A 21,588-nucleotide genomic window follows, 5' to 3' on the forward strand; every position below is an offset into this window, starting at 1 on the left:
GTGTGTGTGTGTGTGTGTGTGTGTGTGTGTGTGTGTGTGTGTGTGTGCTGTATGCATTGTATATGTACATATGGAGGCCAGAAGAGGATACCAGGTGTCCTCTATCAAGATCCACCTAATTCTTTGATAAAGGATCTCTCACTGAATCAGGAGCTAAGCCTGTGTGACCCGTTCCTCATACCTGCCTTCAAGTGTGTTCTGGGAATCCAAATGCAGACCCTCTCTCTCTTGTGTAAAAAGCGCTCTTACCTTCTGAACCCCTTCTCCCACACCCCCCTTCCCACCCCTGGGACTGTCCTGAGACAGTCTCACACTGAAGTCTAGCTGACTGGCTAGACTGGCTGGCCAGCAAGGGCTGGGGAGCCTCCTGTCTGCCTCCCCCGTACTGGGATCACAGGTGTGTGTTCTGCCCCCAGCTTCTTATGTTTATGTTAAGGATCCAAGCTCAGGTTGTGTCTCCTTGCAGTAGATTCTGTTGCTATTTCAAAGTTAAGTTCATGAGATGGTTAGATGGCTGTCTTGTTTATGACCTTACTCTTTCTTCTGTATCTAAAAATTTGGTTTACTGGAAATGTTTGTGCTTGTTTCTTATGGTAAAGAAGGAAGGTAAATGTAGTAGTTGGAAAAGCAGAGGCCTCAACAGTGATCCTTACCCAAGCAGCCCTTCAGGAACAGTAGCTCAGTTTTAGCCTTCATTTTTATTTCAAGAGTGTGTGCTAAACATGGGTCTGCTTTTACGTTTAGGATCTTGCTTCTATCTTGTAGTTGCTGGTGTAACTTGGCTATAAATTAAGTACTGGCTTGCAGTTATTATTATCTCATTATTGCATTTAAAGAGTCTTTGTTTATTCACGATGATTTGTTCTACTTATATCTTATTCTGCACACAATACATTGAGTTATAACGAACAAAGCCAGGCCTGGTTTTAGAAGCCAGGATCTATTGCAAGCTGATAAAGGAACTTCTCTTAAATCTCCCCTAGAGCTGGAATAAGTGACACTGGAATTTTGTGAGTTTACTTCATTTCAGAAATTGGATAAGAAAGGGGAAAAAGGGGGTCATCTGCCAATTCCTACACTTCCTCCTTTAATCTCAGGCACAGCTCCCTTTTGCATTTGTTCACTAACTCAATGTATATGTTCCTGATATGCATGTCATAAGAGGGAAAACATGCGCTGTCTTTCACGCTGGGTGACTACAGCTACCATACACTCATGGTCGCTAACCTTTCGTGAATTTTTTAATGAATGGGTGGCTGTTATGAAGTATTTTAGGCTTTTGCAGGGCTGGCCTTGAACTATTTTTTGTTCTTGCTTCAACCTCCTGAATGCCGGAATTACAGGTATGTGCCGCCGTTCAGATTCTTTACACAGTTAATTAGTGTGGCCAGAAAAAAATGATTGTGAACAGAAGAGTGTGGTTTAAAGGCTTTGGCTTCTATCTTTAGATTCTTTTATTTGTCAGGTTCTTGAGAACCCTGACCTGCATAGATTAGTAGCTGTACGTAGTAATGGTTCATGGTAGTTCATCTTGTAAGGTTTGTTCCAGACCTCAGAAGACAGTACTACAGACATGGTTGGAACAACTTATTTCTATGGCCAAAGAAAAGTGACTTTAGTAGCAAAAATTAAGTACTTACCTCACTAGGTTGTGTTAAAATATGGTTTGTAAAACTACTTAATTGAGTGTAACTGCTTTTAGCCTTCCCATAGAGTAGGTATTTTTTTAAAAATCAAATCAAATAGGAATCCCAGATATTTTTTGAGATACCATTTGAATATTTTTTGTGTTTCCTAATACATTATCTCTGCAGAATGACTTTTCATTTCCACAGGCATGATAAACAAATCTATAAGTGAATGTAATTTAAAAAATGGTTTGGCTCTTGAAAGTGTCAGGTACTTGAAGGTTGCATTCCAGACGGTGTTCTGAATAGTTGCTCTCCCATAACCCACTGAAGTGTTGTTACTTAGCTGTCTCATGATGTTCATTTTCCAGTTACCTTGACATTTTCAGAGAACTTCGTGACTGTTATCATGACATGGGTTTTGTTTTAAATTCTGATTTACAGTTTTCTATCAACTCCCACTGCAATAAAGAAAAGTGAGGACCTTTAGCCTCTGTTCATAAACAACAACAAAAGCCTCATATTTTTATGTTTGACAGAAGTGACTGTCCTTTTCCAGCGAGAGTCATAGGCCCTGTGTTATACTGGTGTTGTGGAGAGGCCCTAGTTTGTTTCCGTGCTTTTGGGTGTATGGCTTTAAAAAACTCTATAAAGAGAAAACTTTTAGAAAAGCAAATTTTTTTTGCTGCTTTAGAAAGTTGGTTTTTAAGAGAACTGCTATTACAGCTCCTCTTGCCTGGCAATTGCTCCTTCAATGGGTCTGGGTAGCGACAGAACAGCACCTGATGCTTTGAGAAGCCTTTAATGCCTTTCCCACTCACAGGCCCACATGAGGAGAGTACTCTCTGCAGTGTCTTCCCTTTGAGTACACAGCCTGAGGCCCCAGCCTCCTGACAGCCCAGGCGCATGGACCTGTTCCTGTCCATGCTGCTGCCAGGCATTCCTCTGTGGACTGGCAGGTATCTCAAACTAACACACGGCTTCCTGTGAAATTCTACCCAGCAACTTTTATGTCAAAATTAAAATGCAGGTCAAGTGATACAGCACCTGCTTAGCATCTCCAAAGCTGTGAGTTTCATTTCCTGTGCCCGGTGCTCTCCTCCCCTTCTCCTCCCTTCTCTTTCCTCTCCCCCACCTCATCTCCCTGTGAAGCGAGGGAGATCACAGCCATTTTGTGATCTCTCATGTCACTTCTGCAAAGTCCTAAAAACAGGCAAGGCTTGTCATCACTTGTGTTTTGGGTTTTGAAAAGCTGTTATATTATAACCAGCAGTTCTTTGACAACAATTACAGTACAGTAACTAAGGCCCTGGGGTAAAATTCTGAGTTCATTGCTTCCTTGCCTAGCATACTGAACATGTGTTTTAATTATGCTCACCTTCAATTTCCTGAGAACAGAGTTGCTGACAAGTGTTTACCACATAGGGTTGTGGTGCGCTCTCAAGATCCATTTAAAGTGCATTAATGTGATATTTAGTGCCTTAATAAACCTTAATCATTTATACTGTTATTTTGAAATTGTATTTTGCTTAGGAAAATATTACTGGATAAGTTAAATAAAGTGGACTCAATAAGTTCTGGCTTCTAATGAATTCTTCTCTCTTCCCGATGCCTGTTTCCTCTGCAGAATGTGACAAGCTGAGGCGAGATGGCTGCCGAAGTTCTCAATACTATTCTCAGGGACCCACCTTTGCAGCCAGCTCCAGTCCATGCGATGATTATGAAGATGAAGATGCAGAAACAGATCGAAAGGTGAGGCTATGTTCAGCCTGGGCGCCTGCATTGCACCATGCAGCAGACGAAAGCTGATAGACTCAGAATAAAGCTGTCTTTGTAGTTGAGTATTGCCATGAGTTAATTTCTTGGTTTCGACAAGAACATCTGACTCTGTGTGATCTCATCCCGACAGGGAAATGGGTGAAGAACCCATCAGAAGTTCTTAGTGCTGTCTCTGTAGTTTCTTCTCAAATGTAAAACTATTCTAGTTTTTACAAAAAGAGGGGTGAGGACAGGCTCTAAGAAATGCACTAAAGCAATATTTACTCGGTGCATTTGTACATTTTGAATATTTATTAGATAGCAAAAGATGTCTTTCCAAAATGTTTTGGTTTTCATTATGACCAGGAGCTCGTTCACCTCTCAGAGAGCTCTGTTCTAGTCAGCTATACCTTGGCAATAATGAAATGCCGAAGAAAGCTGTTTCTGAGTGTGTAGGTTGCAGTTTGAGGGATTACAGACATGACATGCAGCTCTGGTGAGAGTCCTCTTCACTGTCACATCATGGTAGATGTAGTGACAGGAATAAGGTGTGAGAGAACAGCTCACATCTCATAACAGCATGCAAGAGAGTGGGTGGGTGGGTCAACAAGAACTACCTCAGTTCCCTTCAAGAGCATACTCTAAATAACCTATAAAACTCCTACTAGTCTTACTGTTTGAAAATCCCATCCCTGAAATTGTTCCCTTAGGACTAAGCTTGAAGACATGGGCCACAGAGATGTAAACCATATATTCAAATCCCTAGAAAAAAGTAAAAACCTGTTTCAAAAGCAATCTTTTAATATAGGCCAGATGTTTAATGCTTTTACTTAGTTTTATAACACTGTTCCCATTCACTTGGTGACTGTGGGTTCCTTTTCTCACATTGCCTCTTGTAACACACACAAACCACATCAGAGTGTGCATCCGGGATGCATGTGTATTTGAAGTGTACGTCTGATACAGAAAAGAGTGCCAGGCCACCATTGCCTTCATCCCCAGCTGGATTTTTGTCACAGAACATTTTTTAGTGGTTCCTTGAGGATATGCCCACATATTAGGCTAGTCATTTTGCTAAGGCACACAAAGATGGTTGCTTAGTATTATATAATGGGACAGGCAGCCATTTCAACATTGATCTGTTCACAAATATCAAAAACTCTTACTCTCTTTATAGTCATGGGTAAGGAAAATGAAAAGCAGTGGTGAAGTGTACGTTGAAATTTGTGTGTATCCAGGTAGACCTCAAGCCTTCTTTCCACTGATCCCCACAGGAGGAAAAGCCAGTGGTGTGCCCAGAAATAGTGCCTGGGAATAACCAGAAATGGTGCCTGGGAGTCACATGGTTGTATAAGCTTTGACTATCCAAGTGTGATCCCCGGCAGTGACTTGGCTTTTGATAGCAACTCTCCAAGATCTTTAGTAGAATGGAGGCATGTGCATGCGTGAATGTAGGTGTATAATGGAGAGGACAGAGGAAATCTTTTGGGAGTCCATTCCTTCTGCCATAGGTCCCACCTTTAGGTCATCAGGCTTGCATGGCAAATGCTTTTATCCACTGCACCATCTTGCCAACCCCTTCACATGACCTTTCTTTGTTATCAAATGGATCAGAGACTCCCTGACATGTGTGGTAGAAGAGCTGCTCTCTAGAAGTGTTGTAGGCTCCCTCTGAGGCACAGATACGAATGATGTTTGCACCACAGCCTTAAAAAAGCACACAGCCATCTTAAATAAAAGCTTACTTCTTTGCTCATATAAAGTTTTGTTATTTTCATGATTTTAAAAAATCCAAGTTAATACTTGATCCTTGGCTTGACAGTCTTGAAATTCACCATTGCTGATGTTTTTGTTTTGTTTTGTTTTTGGTGGTTCAGTCTAAATTTTATCTCAATGCAGTTTGTTAAGTTCACTTTTGGTCTGAGGAAATAGTTAGAGGTAGAATACTTACCAGTCATGATCAAGGTCTTCCCCAAAAGAGAGTTAATAATAAATGTGTTTCATACTAAAATAGATATTAAACTATCTTGTATTATAAAATATATTAGTATTAGGTACATGTTAAGTCATAACTAACAAACCATGCTTTTTTTTTAAAAAAAAAGATTTATTTATTTATTATTATTTTTACCTTATTCTGCCTTCATATACACCTGCATGCCAGAAGAGGATATGAGATCTCATTATAGATTGTTGTGAACCACCATGTAGTTGCTGGTAATTGATCTCGGTACCTTTGGAAGAACAGCCAGTGCTTTTAACATCTGAGCCATCTCTCCAGCCCCAAACCATGCCTTTTATCTTAGTTTCCTTTCTTATTGCTGTGGTAAGGGAGGTTTTATTCTAGGTTATATCTGTCATTGTGGGGATGTCGAGATGACAAGAACTTGAAGCAGCTAGTGACATCACATCCACAGCCAAGAGCAGAGAGCAAGGAATGAATACATGTATGTCACTGTTCAGATTGACTTTTTCACTTTTACATAATCCCCTGTTTAGGGAATGGTGCCACCCACAATGAATAGGTCTTCTACTAATCAAGATAATCCTTCATAGATGTGCCCATAGGCTAACCTAATCTAGACAATCCCTCATTGAGATCCTTTCCCAGATCAATCTAGATTGTCAGGTTAATTAAAATTAACCTTGCCACCATCATATCACATTTCCTCCTTTTTCTTCTTACCACTCTTTTAAAATTAATGTTTCTAAGGTTAGGATACAGCATCGTGGGTTACATTTTGGCATCTTTAGGTATGTCATTATACTCTATTCCCATTTGTTTCAGTTTCCAACTCCTCATCCAGGATCCTTTTCTACCTTCTGTTCGGTTTTCTTTCTTCTATTAGTCCAGCCTTTAGTTTTTTAATTATCTTACTTCTTCCCTTCTTTGCTTCCGTTCCTTCTTCTCACTTTAGCACCATTGTTTTTAAGCTAAATCGTTCTATGACATATTAACTTTTTTAATTCCTTGATTCTGTAGTGAAGGTGCCTGTCACCAAGCTGGATGACTCAAGTTCAACCCCCAAAACGCACATAGTGAAATCAGAGAACAGACTCCCACAGGTTGCACTCTGGCCTGCTTGCACACACGCACACACACACACACACGCGCGTATGCATGCATACACCCTTGAACACAACTAAATGTTTTTTATAAATTATTTACTAATAACTAAATTAAAAAAAATCTCTCATTTGCACCTCATTCTCCTTTCTGTGTTCTTAGAACACCTACATGTTTGGCATTTAGTAATATTTGAAGGAAAAAGTCTTCTGACCTGAGCTATTGCATCAGGTAAGAGATAACCAAAGAATTAGATCTAGGAAGTGCTAAAGAGGTGGTGAGTCAGAGCTCTATTATTATTATAATCATCATCATTATTATATTATCATTATTATTTTATTATTAGGAGAACAATTTCAAGTTTAATATATGCTGCACTGTTTCTGTAGATGTTTCACAGGCTATGCAAGGCTTTCATTTTCCTGTTTAAAAGGTTGGAAGTGGAATAAGATTGATCTTTTTGAATAGACAGTTCATTCATTCACTTATAGCAAATATTTATAAGGCAATGCATCACACCAAGCATTGTTTCACATCCTAAGCCTCCAGCAAATGATCCCTGCCATTGAAAGAATGACAGTAGTGAACAATTGGCACAATATAGTATATACCAGTGATAATAAGCATCAAGAGGATAAATAAAGCAATGGCTAGGATTCTTCTAGACCAGGAAGACTGCCATATTAGATGGAGCCATCCAACAAGGACTCGGTGAATGTGTCATTAGAGCAAAGATTGGGATGAAGTATACGAACACTGTCCCTGAATATCCTGGGAAGACATCTCTAGGAAGAAGAGATAGTAAGTACAGAAGTCCAGAGACTAGAGTGTGGTTCCTATGGGAACAGCTGTGGAGAAGGGCAGGTGGATAGCAGGCAAGGGGGACAGAAGTAATGAGAACCATTGGAGAGGTCACCAAGGACCTCAGACTGATTGATTTTAGGTGAAATAAGGAATTAGTAGGTGAGTAGAACAGAGAAGTAATGTGATAAGAATTCCTAATTAATTTACTTTATGTGCTTGTAGGGAGTTGATTATTGATGCAAACAGACTAAACAGTAGGCTACTGCAGTAATCCAGGAAAGACAACACGCATGGGGACAGGGACAGGGGTGGCAGTGAGAGGCTCTAGGGTAGGACCTAGACCTATGGGACCTATGGGATTTGCTGAAGTTAAAAACAATTGAGGGTAAATCTGTGTTTTCTTTTTTATCTTGAGCTTTCTAGATGCTCATCACAAAAAAATATTTTCATCATTATTTCTTATTATTACAAGAGAGTATGGCCCACTGACCTCATTCCTTCTGTGTCTGTACTCCTCTTTCTCTAGTTTCTACTATGTGGGCCATCATCATATTCATCTTTGTGCATTCTTTCAACTGTGCCAATGTTTTTCATCCAGTTTGATGTAGTCTGCGAGGTTAGACTGGAGCATCTGTGGCACTGTGTTGGGTGTAGGAAACAAGATACTGGAACATATATATGGGCAGAAGACAAAGTTAAGTAGGTCAGGGAGAAAATTTTTTCAGGTGTACATTTGAAACTTTTGGGAGAGAAAACAGAGAGGGAAGATTTTGGCTCAAAGAAGAGAAGCTTGCGCATAGGGAACCCTTATTTACCCAATTGCTGAAAGTAATTAAAAAGGTCTTGTTTTAGATCTGTCATCTAAGGAAAATTGAAGCCAAGTTTGGTTGCAGAGGTGTGTAAGCTTGGCAGCCCTTAATGCAGGTGCTCTAAAATTCTCCAGAAGACAACCCAGTGAGGAGTCTGGAGGAACAGACAAATGGACTGTCCCCATTGGGCAGGTAGGAGTCAGTGAACTGCCAAAGGCATCCCAAAGGCAAGGTTTGACTCAGTAGATTAGTATGGTACAATCTGTTCCAACAGTTCATTAGCGTTGACCAGAGACCAAGAGCACAGTTGCCTCTAGCAGACACAGTTTACCTAGCTAGTGTGTCATAGATGTGCAAGAAGGGTTGGTAGAGAGAAAATCTCACCCAAGCAAAAAGAAGGCCCTAGATGAAGGGTTTTGGATGTAGGTTGGTGAGAACGGTAGGAAGCATTTATGCCGACCAGAAGAGAAGACTCACCAATTGACTGGTGTTGGGTGCAGGAATGTAGCGATCAGGTAGCCAGAAAAGAGGAGTCCCAAGCCAGGGAAACACAGGAATCTCACTTTCTAGATAGGCAATAGGTGGAAAAATACACTGTTGATTGGTAGTGCTTATCTGGACTTCATTTGATCTGATAGGTGGATTCAGGTGAATTTCCCAAGAATCCCTTTTTAATTTTACAAAGGAAATGAAACTTTAGACATGTTAGCATCACCATTGTAACCTGCAGTGAAATGTACATTGTAGAAAAGGCAGTAGACATACACATTTGTGTTACAGCATAGCAGAAGCTTGAGAAATAGTGTTGGGTTAGAAGCATGAACATTCTTTGAGGTGAGCTTAGGAAAGGCAGAAGCCTTCCATGAGGTAGAAGGAGCAAAAGCTCTTTTGATCTTGACCTTTTGTATGATTACACATCGTGGAAGAGAGGCTTCTCTCTATCCAGAACACTAGATGTATGTCAGTCTAGCACAATGAGAAACAACTTTTAAGTCTGTATTTAAAAGGAAAGTTAAAATCTTGAGCTTGGAACCATGATAGTGGATGATATAGTGAAATTTTTTTTATCAGTGTTCAGTTAATAAATCAGAGCTCTAGTGGTAAATGTCAAAGTCCTGGAGAGTTAATGTAACAGCAGCAGAGCAACAGGAAGAAATAGGAAGCATTTTTATGTATTTAAGATACCTTAAATCACCTTAGAGCTTCCAGTTTTCATAACTTGCATCTGTCAACCTTAAAATACCTTTTTAGATGCTCAAAAATTTTCTTAGAAGCTTTTCTTTATAACTTGCATTTACCAACTTTGAAGTATCATCTTAGAACCTCAAACATGCCTAACTTACCTTTATCAACCTTAAAACACCTTTTTAGACCCTCAAACATTTTCTTAGATCCTCATAACTTAAACTCCTGTATCCTCAGGCCTTGTATCCAATTTACTATGAGACATAAGTGACAAGATTATGAGCATTCATTGTCTTTCATCTGAGACCTGCTTTTTGAGTCTAGTAACAAAGTAGACTGTGTCTAGACCTGACAGTAGCAGCTGTAGGAGTGAGGCTGAAGATCCACCTGGTCTCTTGCATATGAAGAGAACTGGGAAGGCATCTGAAGCCTCTCATGACAGAGGCTGGCAATATGATCTTGGGACCTGATTGTGAGGTTAAAACAGACCTATAGCATTACCCTGGGCTCAGCAAGGGTGGTTGAGGTCTCTGAATCTAGGAGCCATCTGTCCTCCATCAGGCCAAGGAGCTTGAAAGGCTAGAAGTATCTGTGGTGCTTTTGCTGGTTGAGCCTACATGGCGGGACACAGAGGACAAGCCTACATGGGAGCATTTTGACTTCCAGAGGGCAGTCTGCTGTCTGGCAGGGCATGGCTTGTTGAGGCAGCTGGGAACTTGGGTCCCTGTGGGATGGGGCATCACATGCCTCTTGTTTCCTCTGTGGGAAGGCTGACAGCCTCAGGGCAGCAGCAAAGGCCTGGAGCATAGTTTTCTGCTGTGGCTGAGCCAGTCAGGAAGACTCCTCTCAGGCTTTAAAAATCACTTTTACTAACTCTTATATAGAGGTTCAGGGACCATCCTCAGCTGTTTAGTTAAGATGGCAGTGAGACTGTGTCTGCATCTGTAGGACTCTAAATATATTTTTGGACATGTTAAAAGACTTGATTATCTATAAGATGACTTTTAATTTGCATTTCTTAACCATCAATTAAAGATTAGGACTTTAGGTTTTATCCCTTTTAAGTTGGAGCCTTAACAGTCATAAACATAGTCGGTAAAGAGAGAGAGAGAGCATGACAGTTTTCTGTATGATTTAGTTCATAAAAATCCATAGCTTATAACAGTCTAAAGCTATATTATAGATTAATAATATTATCATATTAAAAAAAAAAACAAGACCAAATATATTTTAACCTTCTTGAGAGTGAAGATACAGCACAATGACCTAGTTTTAACATTGTATCATATAGTTTAAGGGTATCTAGGCAAAAATTTTTTACAAGTTATGAGTTTTAGAACCAATAATATAGTAGAACAGTATAAAACAACTTTAAAATTACATTTGAATTAATTACACAAATCTATTAGCCAGGGAGAAGCAGCATTTACTTATTAATTCAGGAACTGGTAAAGACATAGGCAGTCAGACATACATTTTAAATTAGCTTGTTAATCAGAATAGACCTTTATAACCTTGAAATTTTAGCATCATATAAAAAGTATTTTGAACCAAGGTTGAGACCTTTATAATCGTGAAATTTCAGCATCATAAAAATTATTTTGAACCAGGGTTGAATCATATTTATAGCATGTTGAAAATTTTTACTTTGAATTAATATAAAAATCTATACCACTATAAAATGAGACTTGTTGCTTTGTTAGTCTAAAAGGAGATAGAAATAAAATAAACACAGTTATTTATGATTTTTAAAAGTTTTTAAATTGTTTCATACGGTGTGGTCACCTTAAGATTTACAGGTTTTTGTTTTTTTGTCTTTTGTTTTGAAAGCATAAAAAGAAATCAGAGTATTTTTATTTAGTAGGATAGCAGGCAGGGAGAAACAGACAGGACTTTGAGAAAAAAGAAATAGGGAATAACTTTTTACTTCATCTATTGCTCTTAGTATTACTGGATAATATTTGATTCTTCGTTAGGAGGAATATAGGTGTAGAAGCCAGAGGTTTCTCAAAGGGGAGAGAATATGAAAAAGCTATTCCTTCGAATGAGAAGGGGAAGTGGAAATGTACTGTTCAGCTAGTGGTTTGTTAACGAAATAGCATGGCAGGTCAGAGGCTTAGCCCAGCTAAGTCCTCGGTGCCTGGTACCAGGGTTTTAGCAGCAGTAAAGCTGAGTTCTCATAAAGGGAATCTCATCGGCGGGAAAGGATAGGGGCGGGCAGCTTTAGAGGTCGAGAGGGGTACAGCGGCCCAGAAGAGCAGTGGTGCAGCTCTGAAAACAGTGGGATGGAAACATGACTCTGCCCTTTTTATTCCAAAATCAACATGGTGGTTAGCCACGAGTTTTGTGCAGCTGCAGTGGTGTGGTAGGACCGGGTTGCATGTCCAGGGGCCTACTGTCAGCAGTTCAAAACTGTGCATGGCATGGCTGAGCAGGCATCTGTGAAATTTACAAACCCTCCTCCTCCACTCACGAGGGCAGTGGGCCTGCAGCAGCTCTGTGGGGCCTGAGGTGGCGCAATTTAAAGCTGCCTGGGGCTGTGGTGGAGGGCAATTTTACAACCATCTGTGTGTGCAGCAGGGCCCGAGGCCAAGGCCCGGTGCTTACCTAAAAGTGAAGTCTGGTGAGAGCAATAGATCAGGAAAGACTGCTGCAGATTATAGTGGCTGTAGGTTGAAAATGCATGTCCCAGGCATGTGTGGTTAGCCATAGGTAGAACAGAAGACAAATCTGTGTGGGCAGTGTGGCTAGGTATAAGGAGTCCCGGCATGACCAGACCAGATCTTACTGGGAGAGCCCTTCCCAGCCAATGCACCAGTATTTTAAAATGCCACATACAATGATATGAAAGAGATTTATTGGGTGGAGGTGGAGAGAGGGGGAAGAGAAGCAGAGGCAGAGATAGTGTGAGGAGAAGAGAGAGCAGAGAGAGAGAGAGCGGTGGGAGTGGCAGACCAGTTATATCTGAAGCACCTGGCCCAGACGATGCAGTAGGATGCAGGTAGTGACATAGGACATTGTCAACACCCTAAAGGCCCCTAATGCCAGGCCAGTTGAATTGTCTGCACAGCATAACAGCCACCACAGTGGGTAAACGGTCCCTAATCCTTTTCTTTCTCATTATATCCCAAGTATCCAGTTTATGGCCTGGTATACAATAGGCACTCAGTGTCTTCCCAGTGGAACAAATAAGGACACTCTTTGGGAAACATCAGATGGGAAATTTACTCCTCACTCTTTGGCCTAATGGGTTCTTTCTTGCTTGCACCATAACCATCATTATATGAACACACTAAGTTTTCTTTCATCCTAAAGGAACCTTCCTTTGATCTTTTATATCCCTCCAATTATACCAGATTTTTCTTTCCTCGATTTTTCTAAAGAACTTTCTAGACTTATTCTCTTCACTGCCTCTATTCATAGTTTCTTTTGAAGGCCTCCCAACCTCTATCCTCAACTCACTGCTGAAACTACCCTTGTGTCCAGTGGTCATCCTCATGGTACCAAACCAGTGGCTCTCAAAATTCATATTTTCCTTTCAGCAACATTATATTGTTTTTGACTCTTCTTAGAGTATTTACTTAGCTTTCATAGCACCACACTCCTTTCCTGGCTCCCTTGTCACTTATTTATATGACCTACTAGTCATGGATGCTCTTTTTCTTCCATATGTCTAAATCAACACACTCAGCTCAAATCATGTTACTCACTGAATCCCCCTCATTCTAAATCCCATGTATGGAAGTCTTCTAAATTTCTGGGTTTTGTTTTTTTAAGACAGGGTCTGACATTATAGCCAGCTTAGGCTGTCCTTGAGTCCATGACCACCCCTCAGCTTTAGTTATTGAACACTGAAATTATAGGTGTGGGTACCTTTCTCAGCTTTAAGCTAATTTCTTGCCTGAACTTAAACATTTATCTGCTCACTGTCCGTCTCACAGACCTGTTCAAATCCAGTTATGCTCTTCTCAGAACCCTCTTAAAAAATACGCAACAAAAAACCAGTCACTACAGTTTTCCCCACCTCAGTGAATCTACACCACTCTACCAGCTGTTTTAGCCAAAAACACCAGGCACATTTGATTATTTTGCACCCCACTGCTAGAAATTTTTGTCACCCAGAGTGGGAAAAGGAATAATGGAGAAAGAGAGAGTTAGAGACAGACAGAGAATGAATGCCAAGGAGTTTGATTTGTTGTTTGGGTAGTAGGAAATTACTCACTTTTTTTCTTTTCTTTTTTAGCAGTAGTGGAAGTAGAACCTAGGGCCTTAACATGCTAAGCAAACTCTCTACCTCCCAGCTGAATGCCCAGCACAGCAACTAAACATTTTCTAAAGGAGGAAAGGTGATTACAAATATAATTAAAATAGGCCACCTTTTGTTGGGTGGAAGAGAGAATAGTGAAAGCAATTTTATAATTTATGTGATATATCAAATCTGACCCCAGAAGAGAGCAAATATTTGATAGACCTGTCTCATGAAAAAGGGGCAAGGCCAAGTCCAGTACTTGAGACTGTTCCAAAGCAAAAGGAAAAGCTCAGTTCTTTTTCTAAAGATTTATTTTTATTCCATGTGTGGGAGTGTTTTGCCTGCATGAGTGTATATGTGCATTTTTGTGGGGGGAGGGTGGGGGAGGGGAGATGGCTCATAGGGTAAAATGCTTACTATATAAATCTGATGACCTGAGTTCTAGGTCCTGAACCCAAGATATGAGGAGAGAACCCAATCTGGAATGTTTTTCTCTGGCCTCAACATTCATGCTGTGGTATGTGTGTGGTTCCCATTAGAATGGGGCATAAGAGAAGGATAGTAACTGCCATTGATACTAGTTAACGTTGAATGGGAAGAACCGTCTGGCACGATTAGGAAAAACTGTATCTCAGCAGGAGATGTTCCTCAGTGATTGAGGGCTTGCTTAGCTCTTCTGTGAGATCATCACTGTAATACTCAGTGCTGCAAAACAAATGAACAAATAAAATAAAGGTTGTATCTTATATAAGAAGCACAAAATTCAGAAAGTTTAAGGTTATGTTATTACTCTTGGCACAATTTTAAATATGCATACTTGACAAATTCAGAAAAACTACAAATTTTGAACTATTCTACATAATGCATTTCATTGATTTAGGAATGTATCAAGTTAATATACAGAAATCAGTAAATTTTATATTTATAGTCAGGATAAGAGATGAAATTTGAAAATTACCACAGCAGACAAAAGGATCAAATTTAGTTAGGAACTAAATTTAGTAAATTTAGGAAGGAATGTACATGATCTGTACAAGGAGGCTTTAGAATTGTATGAAAGAACAAAAATCTGACATAAAAAAAAAAATGTTCTCAGACCAGAGATCTCAGTGTACAAGTGTTGTCATTTCCTCCAAAGTTAATTTACCAAGTTATCCTTAGAGAGAAGTGGATTTGCTCTGTTCCGTCCTTGGGCTATTGGAAAGGACGGTGGGGCTGGGCCCAAACATTAGTAACTCGGGTGCTGGAAAACGTTAACAGCAAGGAGGAAGGAAAGCTGCCTGTGCAGATTTGCAAGCAGTCAGGACTCATGCTTTGTGGACCCTGAATGCACGAGCCAGCAGAGTCTGATACCAAAACCAGAATATAGTTTGGAAATGTACCTAAATCTTCACTGGTTTTGTAGATCATCGAGCTGAGGCTTAACTTCAGAGGGGCTCCTATAAACATAGAACATGCCAGCATTTTATGGTACTTCTGTGTTAAGGCTAGTACTGCAATTCAGTTCTTACAGTGTTAAAAAACCAAAACTTTATTCTCCAAGTCTTGCTAACAACCCTAGAGCTTGCAGAAGAAGCCACTCTCAAGGGCAAATTCTACTGGGAAAACCCTTTTCTATTTCCTAGGGAGGTTTGGGGGGCAGCATGGTGAGAGGACGGTGAAGAATATTGAAGGTTCACAAGTTACCAAATGCTTAGATGGCACAAGGTCCAATGAAAAGTATCTGATTTACATCCAACAAATATTACACTTCCCAAAGTGCTTGGAGTAGGAGCTTTGTCCTAAAATCAAAGTTGTTGGTAGAGCAGAGGGTGAGGACCAACCCATTAGAAAAAAAGAACCTGAGGGGTATTCTCCTTATTTACTCTGGATAATTGTCCTGGAATAATTATCCTAATTATCTTCATGTAAGAACTCTTATTAAGTGTAAGGCTCTACGATCCATTTAGGAATGAAGAAAGGTAATTTGCTAATGAGAGCCACATGTCTTTGATATAAAAAGTGGTAATGTAGTGTGACAAGAAAAATGATTAAATTGTTTGCAATTGTTTGTGGTGCACATATCTAAGTAGCAAACACACATGCCATGAGCAAAAGTGCTGTCAGCAGAGGGGATTTAGAAATTCCAGAAAATACCTTTGTGCCTCAACTGAAATCAAAGAACAAGTCACCGCTCTTTGTTCTTGTGTTGACTTTTTTCCTCCAGTGTTCGGTGCATGTTAGGTTTGAAGGGTGGATTCGTTACAGGTGCCAGAATACTTCCTGCACGTAGATAGGGCGCTTCTGCAGGTGCTGTTGTGAGAGGCTGCATTTGGTGGTGTGTTCGTGGATTCGGGAACATGCACAGAGGCCCCATTGTCTTAGAGAAAGGGCACCAGGTGCCAGTTACTCAACCTCTTGTATAGAATTCATCCCCAGAGTGATGAGTTGGATTGGAAGTTTGGCAATAAATGGTTGGCCTTGATGGTAGCAACAGACACTGAAGTTGTCTTTTCTATTTCCTGTTATTATTATTTTTTTTTAATCTGGCACCCCAGGGGTTGTTTTAGGCATCATTAAAGGAAATACTTAAATCAAAGGAAGACTTTGAAGGAAATGAGGAGCTTCGCTCATTGCTGTAACTGTGAACTGGAGGCTCATTTGTCCGTTTGAACATGATGCAGAGAGCACAGGTTTGAGGCAGCTTCCCCACCTGTTCAACCTGGTCCTTTTGCTTCCTTACATGAGCTTTGGTTTCTGTAAAGAGATGAATCCCCATGTGGTTCCTGGAGGACAACCCTGGTTCACAGCTGTTCTCCTGTGTAATTATTAATAGCACTGCTCTTGCTTTCAAAAGTATTGGAGTTTTGAGATAGATGCTATTGCTGTGCTATACCCACCCCTGAGACTGTTATAAGGTTAAATCTATGAATGTCTGCAAAGCCCTGTGTATAGTACCTGGGACAACATACTGTGTGCTTGCATAATGATGATTACTTTTATTAAACTTTCCAGCTCTAGGCATCAAAGAAAGGAGCACAATAGACAATGTCTGTTTTATGAAAATTTGGCCACCCTCCCAATCATCCTGTCTCTGATTCTGCCCACATGGAATTTTCTGCCTGAAGCAATGGATTTGAGTGCTTTTGGCAGCTACTAAGAAAAATGGTCTGATTATCCTGGCTTCACAGGTCATCCAAATGTACAACTCTATCAGGAGCCAGGTAGTTCATAACTTTATAAATCATAGCAGCACACCTAAGAACATCTCCAGAATTTGTTCCTTCACTGCCTCCCATTTTACTTAAGAATCCTCTGAAACAGTGTTTGAATTCTCATTGCTGTTGTTTTAACGATTTAGATGCTGAGGCTCAGAAACAAGGAATAATTTCATGTAATCAAATAGGTAGATAGGATCAGGGAAGGAGGAGTAGAGAGCTTCTCAGAGTCCAATTCTTTTCATTGTATCATGTTACTTATTAAAAGGGTAACATTACCAACTGCCCCCTGCCGCCATCTCTTTACTTTTGTTCTGCTTGCTTTTGATGTCTCTCATTCCATCTCTGCCTTGTCTGACATTAATAATAAGAATTCTGCAGGGTTTGGGGAGAGGAGTACTGTGATGTGGTGTACCATGTGAGGAGACTATATTGCTGGAAAGAGAGGTGTGAAGTGGGTAGGAGACCAGTTACTGGGCTGGTGCAGTAACCAGCCTGTTGCAAGATTTTGTTCGTCATCTTCCAGTTGGTATAACAAATACTAAATAACCTCTTGTAAAGAGACAAAGATATTAATATCTCGCCCACAACTGGTTGGCCTCCTTGTCTGTGGGGCTTGTGGAGAAGCAGCATTTCATAGTAGGAATGAGAAATCAAGCAACACCTGTGGCCAAGAAGGCAAACATTTCAGAAAAGGAAGGAGCCAGAGTTCCAGTCTCCCTTTTGAGGGCATCCTAACAATCCAGCACTGTCTGATAGCGTGAAGCTGGGAAGCAGGCCTCTGACACATGGGGTAGGCATCATCCAAACCACATCTTTCTTAATAGAACCAGTAGAAAGAATGCCACTGAGACTCAGCGGGGTTTTCATGGTCCTGTGTTTATAAACAGATTTGGCCTGGGATTTGACTCTTCTGAAAGTCATCTACTCCCTTGGCCTTTTCTTCAGTAGATGGTGGTACTATGAAACAGCCACATTTGCATATTGATTTTGTGTTTCCTTTGCCTGGGAAATTTGCTTGCCAGCGATCTTTGAGAGCGTGGTAAAGTGGATTTGCTTTGTGAGTGATTGTCACACTGTAGCAAGCTCTGGGGATCCTCCATGGCAACCAAAACTGCAGGGAAGTTCCGTCTCACAGTGAAAGCTGTCGACTCTGACATCATCAGCCAACTAAAAGAAAAGTAGGTTAGTAGGCCTGTAGAGCCTGATCAGGATACTAAGGAGATGGAAAAGTGGTACTTGTCACCAGTCCTTGGTGATGTCACATGGTAAAGGAGCTCATCTGTTTTCCATCAGCCCAGTCCTTCACTTTCCCTCCTTTCACAGGTTTTGGGCTAGGAATTGGTTCTTTCTACCTCCCAGAATTTTGCTATATTTCAAACTGTTTGTTCTGCTAGAGTAAGCTTCTAACTTGCTCGATTGAGATTCAGCATCAGACACGTGACTTTTACACAAACTACTATGACATTCTCAAATAAATTTTAATATACATTTGCATGTGTCTGCATATTGTAGATGGAGAAATAAGTGTTGTTAGTCAGACTTAATGAGGGTGTTGAAACTGCAAAAAGACTGGAACTACTTGATTTACATCAGTGGGCTTAGCTCCCAGTGCCTGAAAAATCCATTTGCTAATCTTAATATTTTATTTATTTTATTCTTGTACACGTGTGAGCAAGCACACGCCACAGAGGCCAGAGAACAACTTGTGAGACTAGTTCTCCACTATCATGTGGGTTACTGGGACTGAACTCAGGGCATCAGAGTTAGTGGTAAGTGCATTTACCCACTGAACCATCTTGCTGGGAATTTCCTAAGGATCTGTGTGAGATCAGAACAGAATTGTCAGTGGCACATGCTCAACACATTGAGTGTATTTTGTCTAGCTACAAATATTAACACATTTTCCCTAGGTCTTTTTGTGTTTTGTAAGTTAGCAACAGTAAAAGTAGATATTGAGAAATTTAATGATATGATTTATATTTTATCTCCACTGTGTTTATAATTATTGTCCTTGCATAAAAAAACATGCCTATGTCGTCCATGGGTTTTGCTTTTCTACAGTCATATTTCTGTGTCTGCCATGTGCACCGTCATTGTACTTAACAGTCACAGCCATGCACGTTTACTAGGACTTAAGAGGACCTCCAGGGGTAGGTGGTCGATGGCGAAGCCTCTTCCCAGCAAAGGAAGCGTTCAGAATTTCTGAGGAGGCTAGGTTTTGGAGTGTTGAACCTTGTGCCTATGCCGTTTTTCAGATTGGTGTAACTCAAGTAGAAGGAGGGATGGACATTTTGCAGGAAGTTCATTTTCATAGCACTAAACTGGTGGCAGTGGTCTTATGTGGGACTGTAATGGCCCAAGATTATGGAGGAAGGATCAAGGATAGCTTCAACCCTAAGTACCAGAGATGAGGACTGCAGGAATGGTTCCCTCTGCCTGCCCAACCAGGCGCCATAGAGTCAGCTGCCCTACCATCAACCCTAGTACGAATTTTTTACCTTGACAGTTGTCAGGCTTCACTTCTTGTTTGACCTTATAAGGGCCCCCAGCCCCAACCCCCAGTGCCTGAGTATGCAGATACTTCATGTTCCAATTGTATACTACCACACAAACCCTGCCCCAGAGACCCTGGCCACTTCCCCCAGGGAATAAATTACCCCATCCAATAAATGAACCAGTTCTCTGAAGCTGATCCTTGCTCGCTTACTCATCAAGATCCTGTCTGCATTTACCTGTCCTTCCCTTCCTCTGGTTCAGCGCAAGAAGCCTGAATACCCAGAGGGGAGGAGAAGAAACAGGGTGGGAGTCTCGTGTCTGAGATGATGGAGAGATGTCTTTCTGTATTTCTATTTCTTCTGTGTGTCCCCTTAAAGACTTTCCTTACATCCTAGAAGGCATCTAAAAACACCATGTAAAGCTAGATAAACTTTCACAAATGCAAACTAGTCATGAGAGAGCAGACAGTAGGAGTCCCTATATCAAATAAAATAAAGCTGGATAGCAGTTATCCTTGCGTTGTGGGGCGTGGCTATTTCCTCACAAAAGCCAGCTGCTTTGTTGTTGTTGTTGTTTTGTATTGTTTTTGCTCTTGTTCTTAAGCATGGTGCATTTATTTTGAGTTTTTGGGTCATCCTCATTACAGAATTGGCTGCCCAGGAGTTCTGGTGAAGACTTGCATACTAATCTTGCCAACACAGCTTTCTTGCTTACACGTCTTCAGGTGTTGCAGGGAAGGGGCATTGAAGAAGGGCTCTTCAGTAAGGATGCTAATCTGTATCAAAGAAGACACAGCTAAAATGTTATCATGAAATTCTGATAAGGCCCAGAGAACAGCTTTAGTCAGCTTCTTATAACTTAACAATTTCACACTGATTTTTTTTTTAATCCATATAGATGGCTTTAGAAGTGCACAAATAGATGAACAATGGCTCTATCATTTTGAAGCATTTCTTGAGGACAGGGCCTAAAGGAAATAAGATTGAAGCTAGAAATTACTTTGAGCCAAACTGAATTTTAATAAAAGCAGAAACTCGTAGCCTTAGCTACATTTCTCTGGGCTTCTTAAGTTAGGCCAAGTCGTGAGCTTTCTAACCGTGGCAGAGCCAAGAAAAACCAGAAGGCTTAAAGGTTCTGTGGGTCAGCAAACTCTTCTTTCTGTACTTATAGTCTCCAGACCAGGGCCAGAGTGAGTCATATATGTAGAAGGTCATGTGCAAGAGGAAATTATTGCTCTGCTCTTAAAAGGGGAGCCATTCTTGGACTTGCTTTAAATTAATCTTTTTTTAAATAAAATTTTTGATAACTATTCCTGCTAAATACTTAACACACCTTTTCTTTCTCTGTAGTGTTCTCTCTCTTCATCTGAGGAAGAAAGATTTGTCAACATCAGAAGACCTAAAACACCAACCTCAGGTGACTTCTCTGACCTTCATACTCAGACGAACTGGACCAAGTCTCTTCCACTGCCAACACCAGAAGAGAAGACACGGCAGCAAGCCCAAATGGTCCAGGCTGATATGGTTCCTATTAACATAACTGGTATGCTTTGTGGGGCAGTCAGACTTCGGTTGTCCTTGAGAGAGTGTCTGTGACTTTGTTTGCTGTATGATGTTAGCATTTTCTTTATGCATCAAAGTGAAGAGCTGTGGCCTGGCCTCCTGCTCCTTAATGAAGAAGACGCTAGAACTACGTGTGTGTGCATGAAAGCATTGGTTGTTTGTTAGATAAAAAGACCTACAATAGATATTCTAATTGCACTGTTCTTAACTAAAATTTTGGCTATGTAGGAATATCCTACAAATGTGGTCCTTAGCAAAGATTGTATACATCCATAAGAAAGATTTCTAGAAATGAAAAATTATTTTATTATATTTCTGGTTATTTTCTTACCTTTTGTTTGCTCAAATAGAAAAAGAAGGAAATTCTTGAGATAAAGACAGCTAGTAAATTAATAACTAAAGCATATCTTTTAAAAAATTTTAGTAGAATGATAAAAATATGCCTTAGCTTGTGTAACTTGCATCTCAATCCTCAAGTCAGTATCCATTTCTGCCAAGGAAACAACTTTAAGAATTGGCACATTGGCTGTATTGTGGCCACTAATTGCTCAGTTGAATCATCAACCTTTTTGATGATTAAAGCAACAGTAACAAAACACAGAGCATTCCAAGCAAAGCCTTACAACTTTAGAAGAGCTGTTAAAGAATTCAAATTTGTCCTCTCTATCTCTTCTGCAGTCTGCAAAGAGAATTGGTTGGCAGTGTGGGAAGGACACAAAATACAAAATGTTAGAATTGGTGATAGCTGGACAAGGCCCCGAGTTAATTCCTCAACACACACATACACACACACACACACACACACACACACACACACACACACACACACA

At 40.5% G+C, this 21,588-nt stretch overlaps 1 protein-coding gene across 5 annotated transcripts in view; it reads left to right on the forward strand.

Moving 5' to 3' along the window:
• Nhsl1 (NHS like 1) overlaps positions 1–21,588 on the forward strand; it is a 216,178-nt gene that overhangs the window by 171,165 nt on the left and 23,425 nt on the right. For all 5 annotated transcript variants that reach the window (XM_055601998.1, XM_055602000.1, XM_055601999.1 and 2 more), the window contains exons 3-4: positions 3,256–3,380; positions 20,546–20,738. In XM_055601998.1, coding sequence (XP_055457973.1) covers positions 3,256–3,380; positions 20,546–20,738 — 318 coding nt within the window. The remainder of the gene's footprint in view (positions 1–3,255; positions 3,381–20,545; positions 20,739–21,588) is intronic.

Source organism: Psammomys obesus, unplaced genomic scaffold (genome assembly GCF_907164565.1).
Source record: "Psammomys obesus unplaced genomic scaffold, mPsaObe1.curated_primary_1811, whole genome shotgun sequence".
In the NCBI taxonomy this organism is placed as follows: Eukaryota; Metazoa; Chordata; class Mammalia; order Rodentia; family Muridae; genus Psammomys; species Psammomys obesus.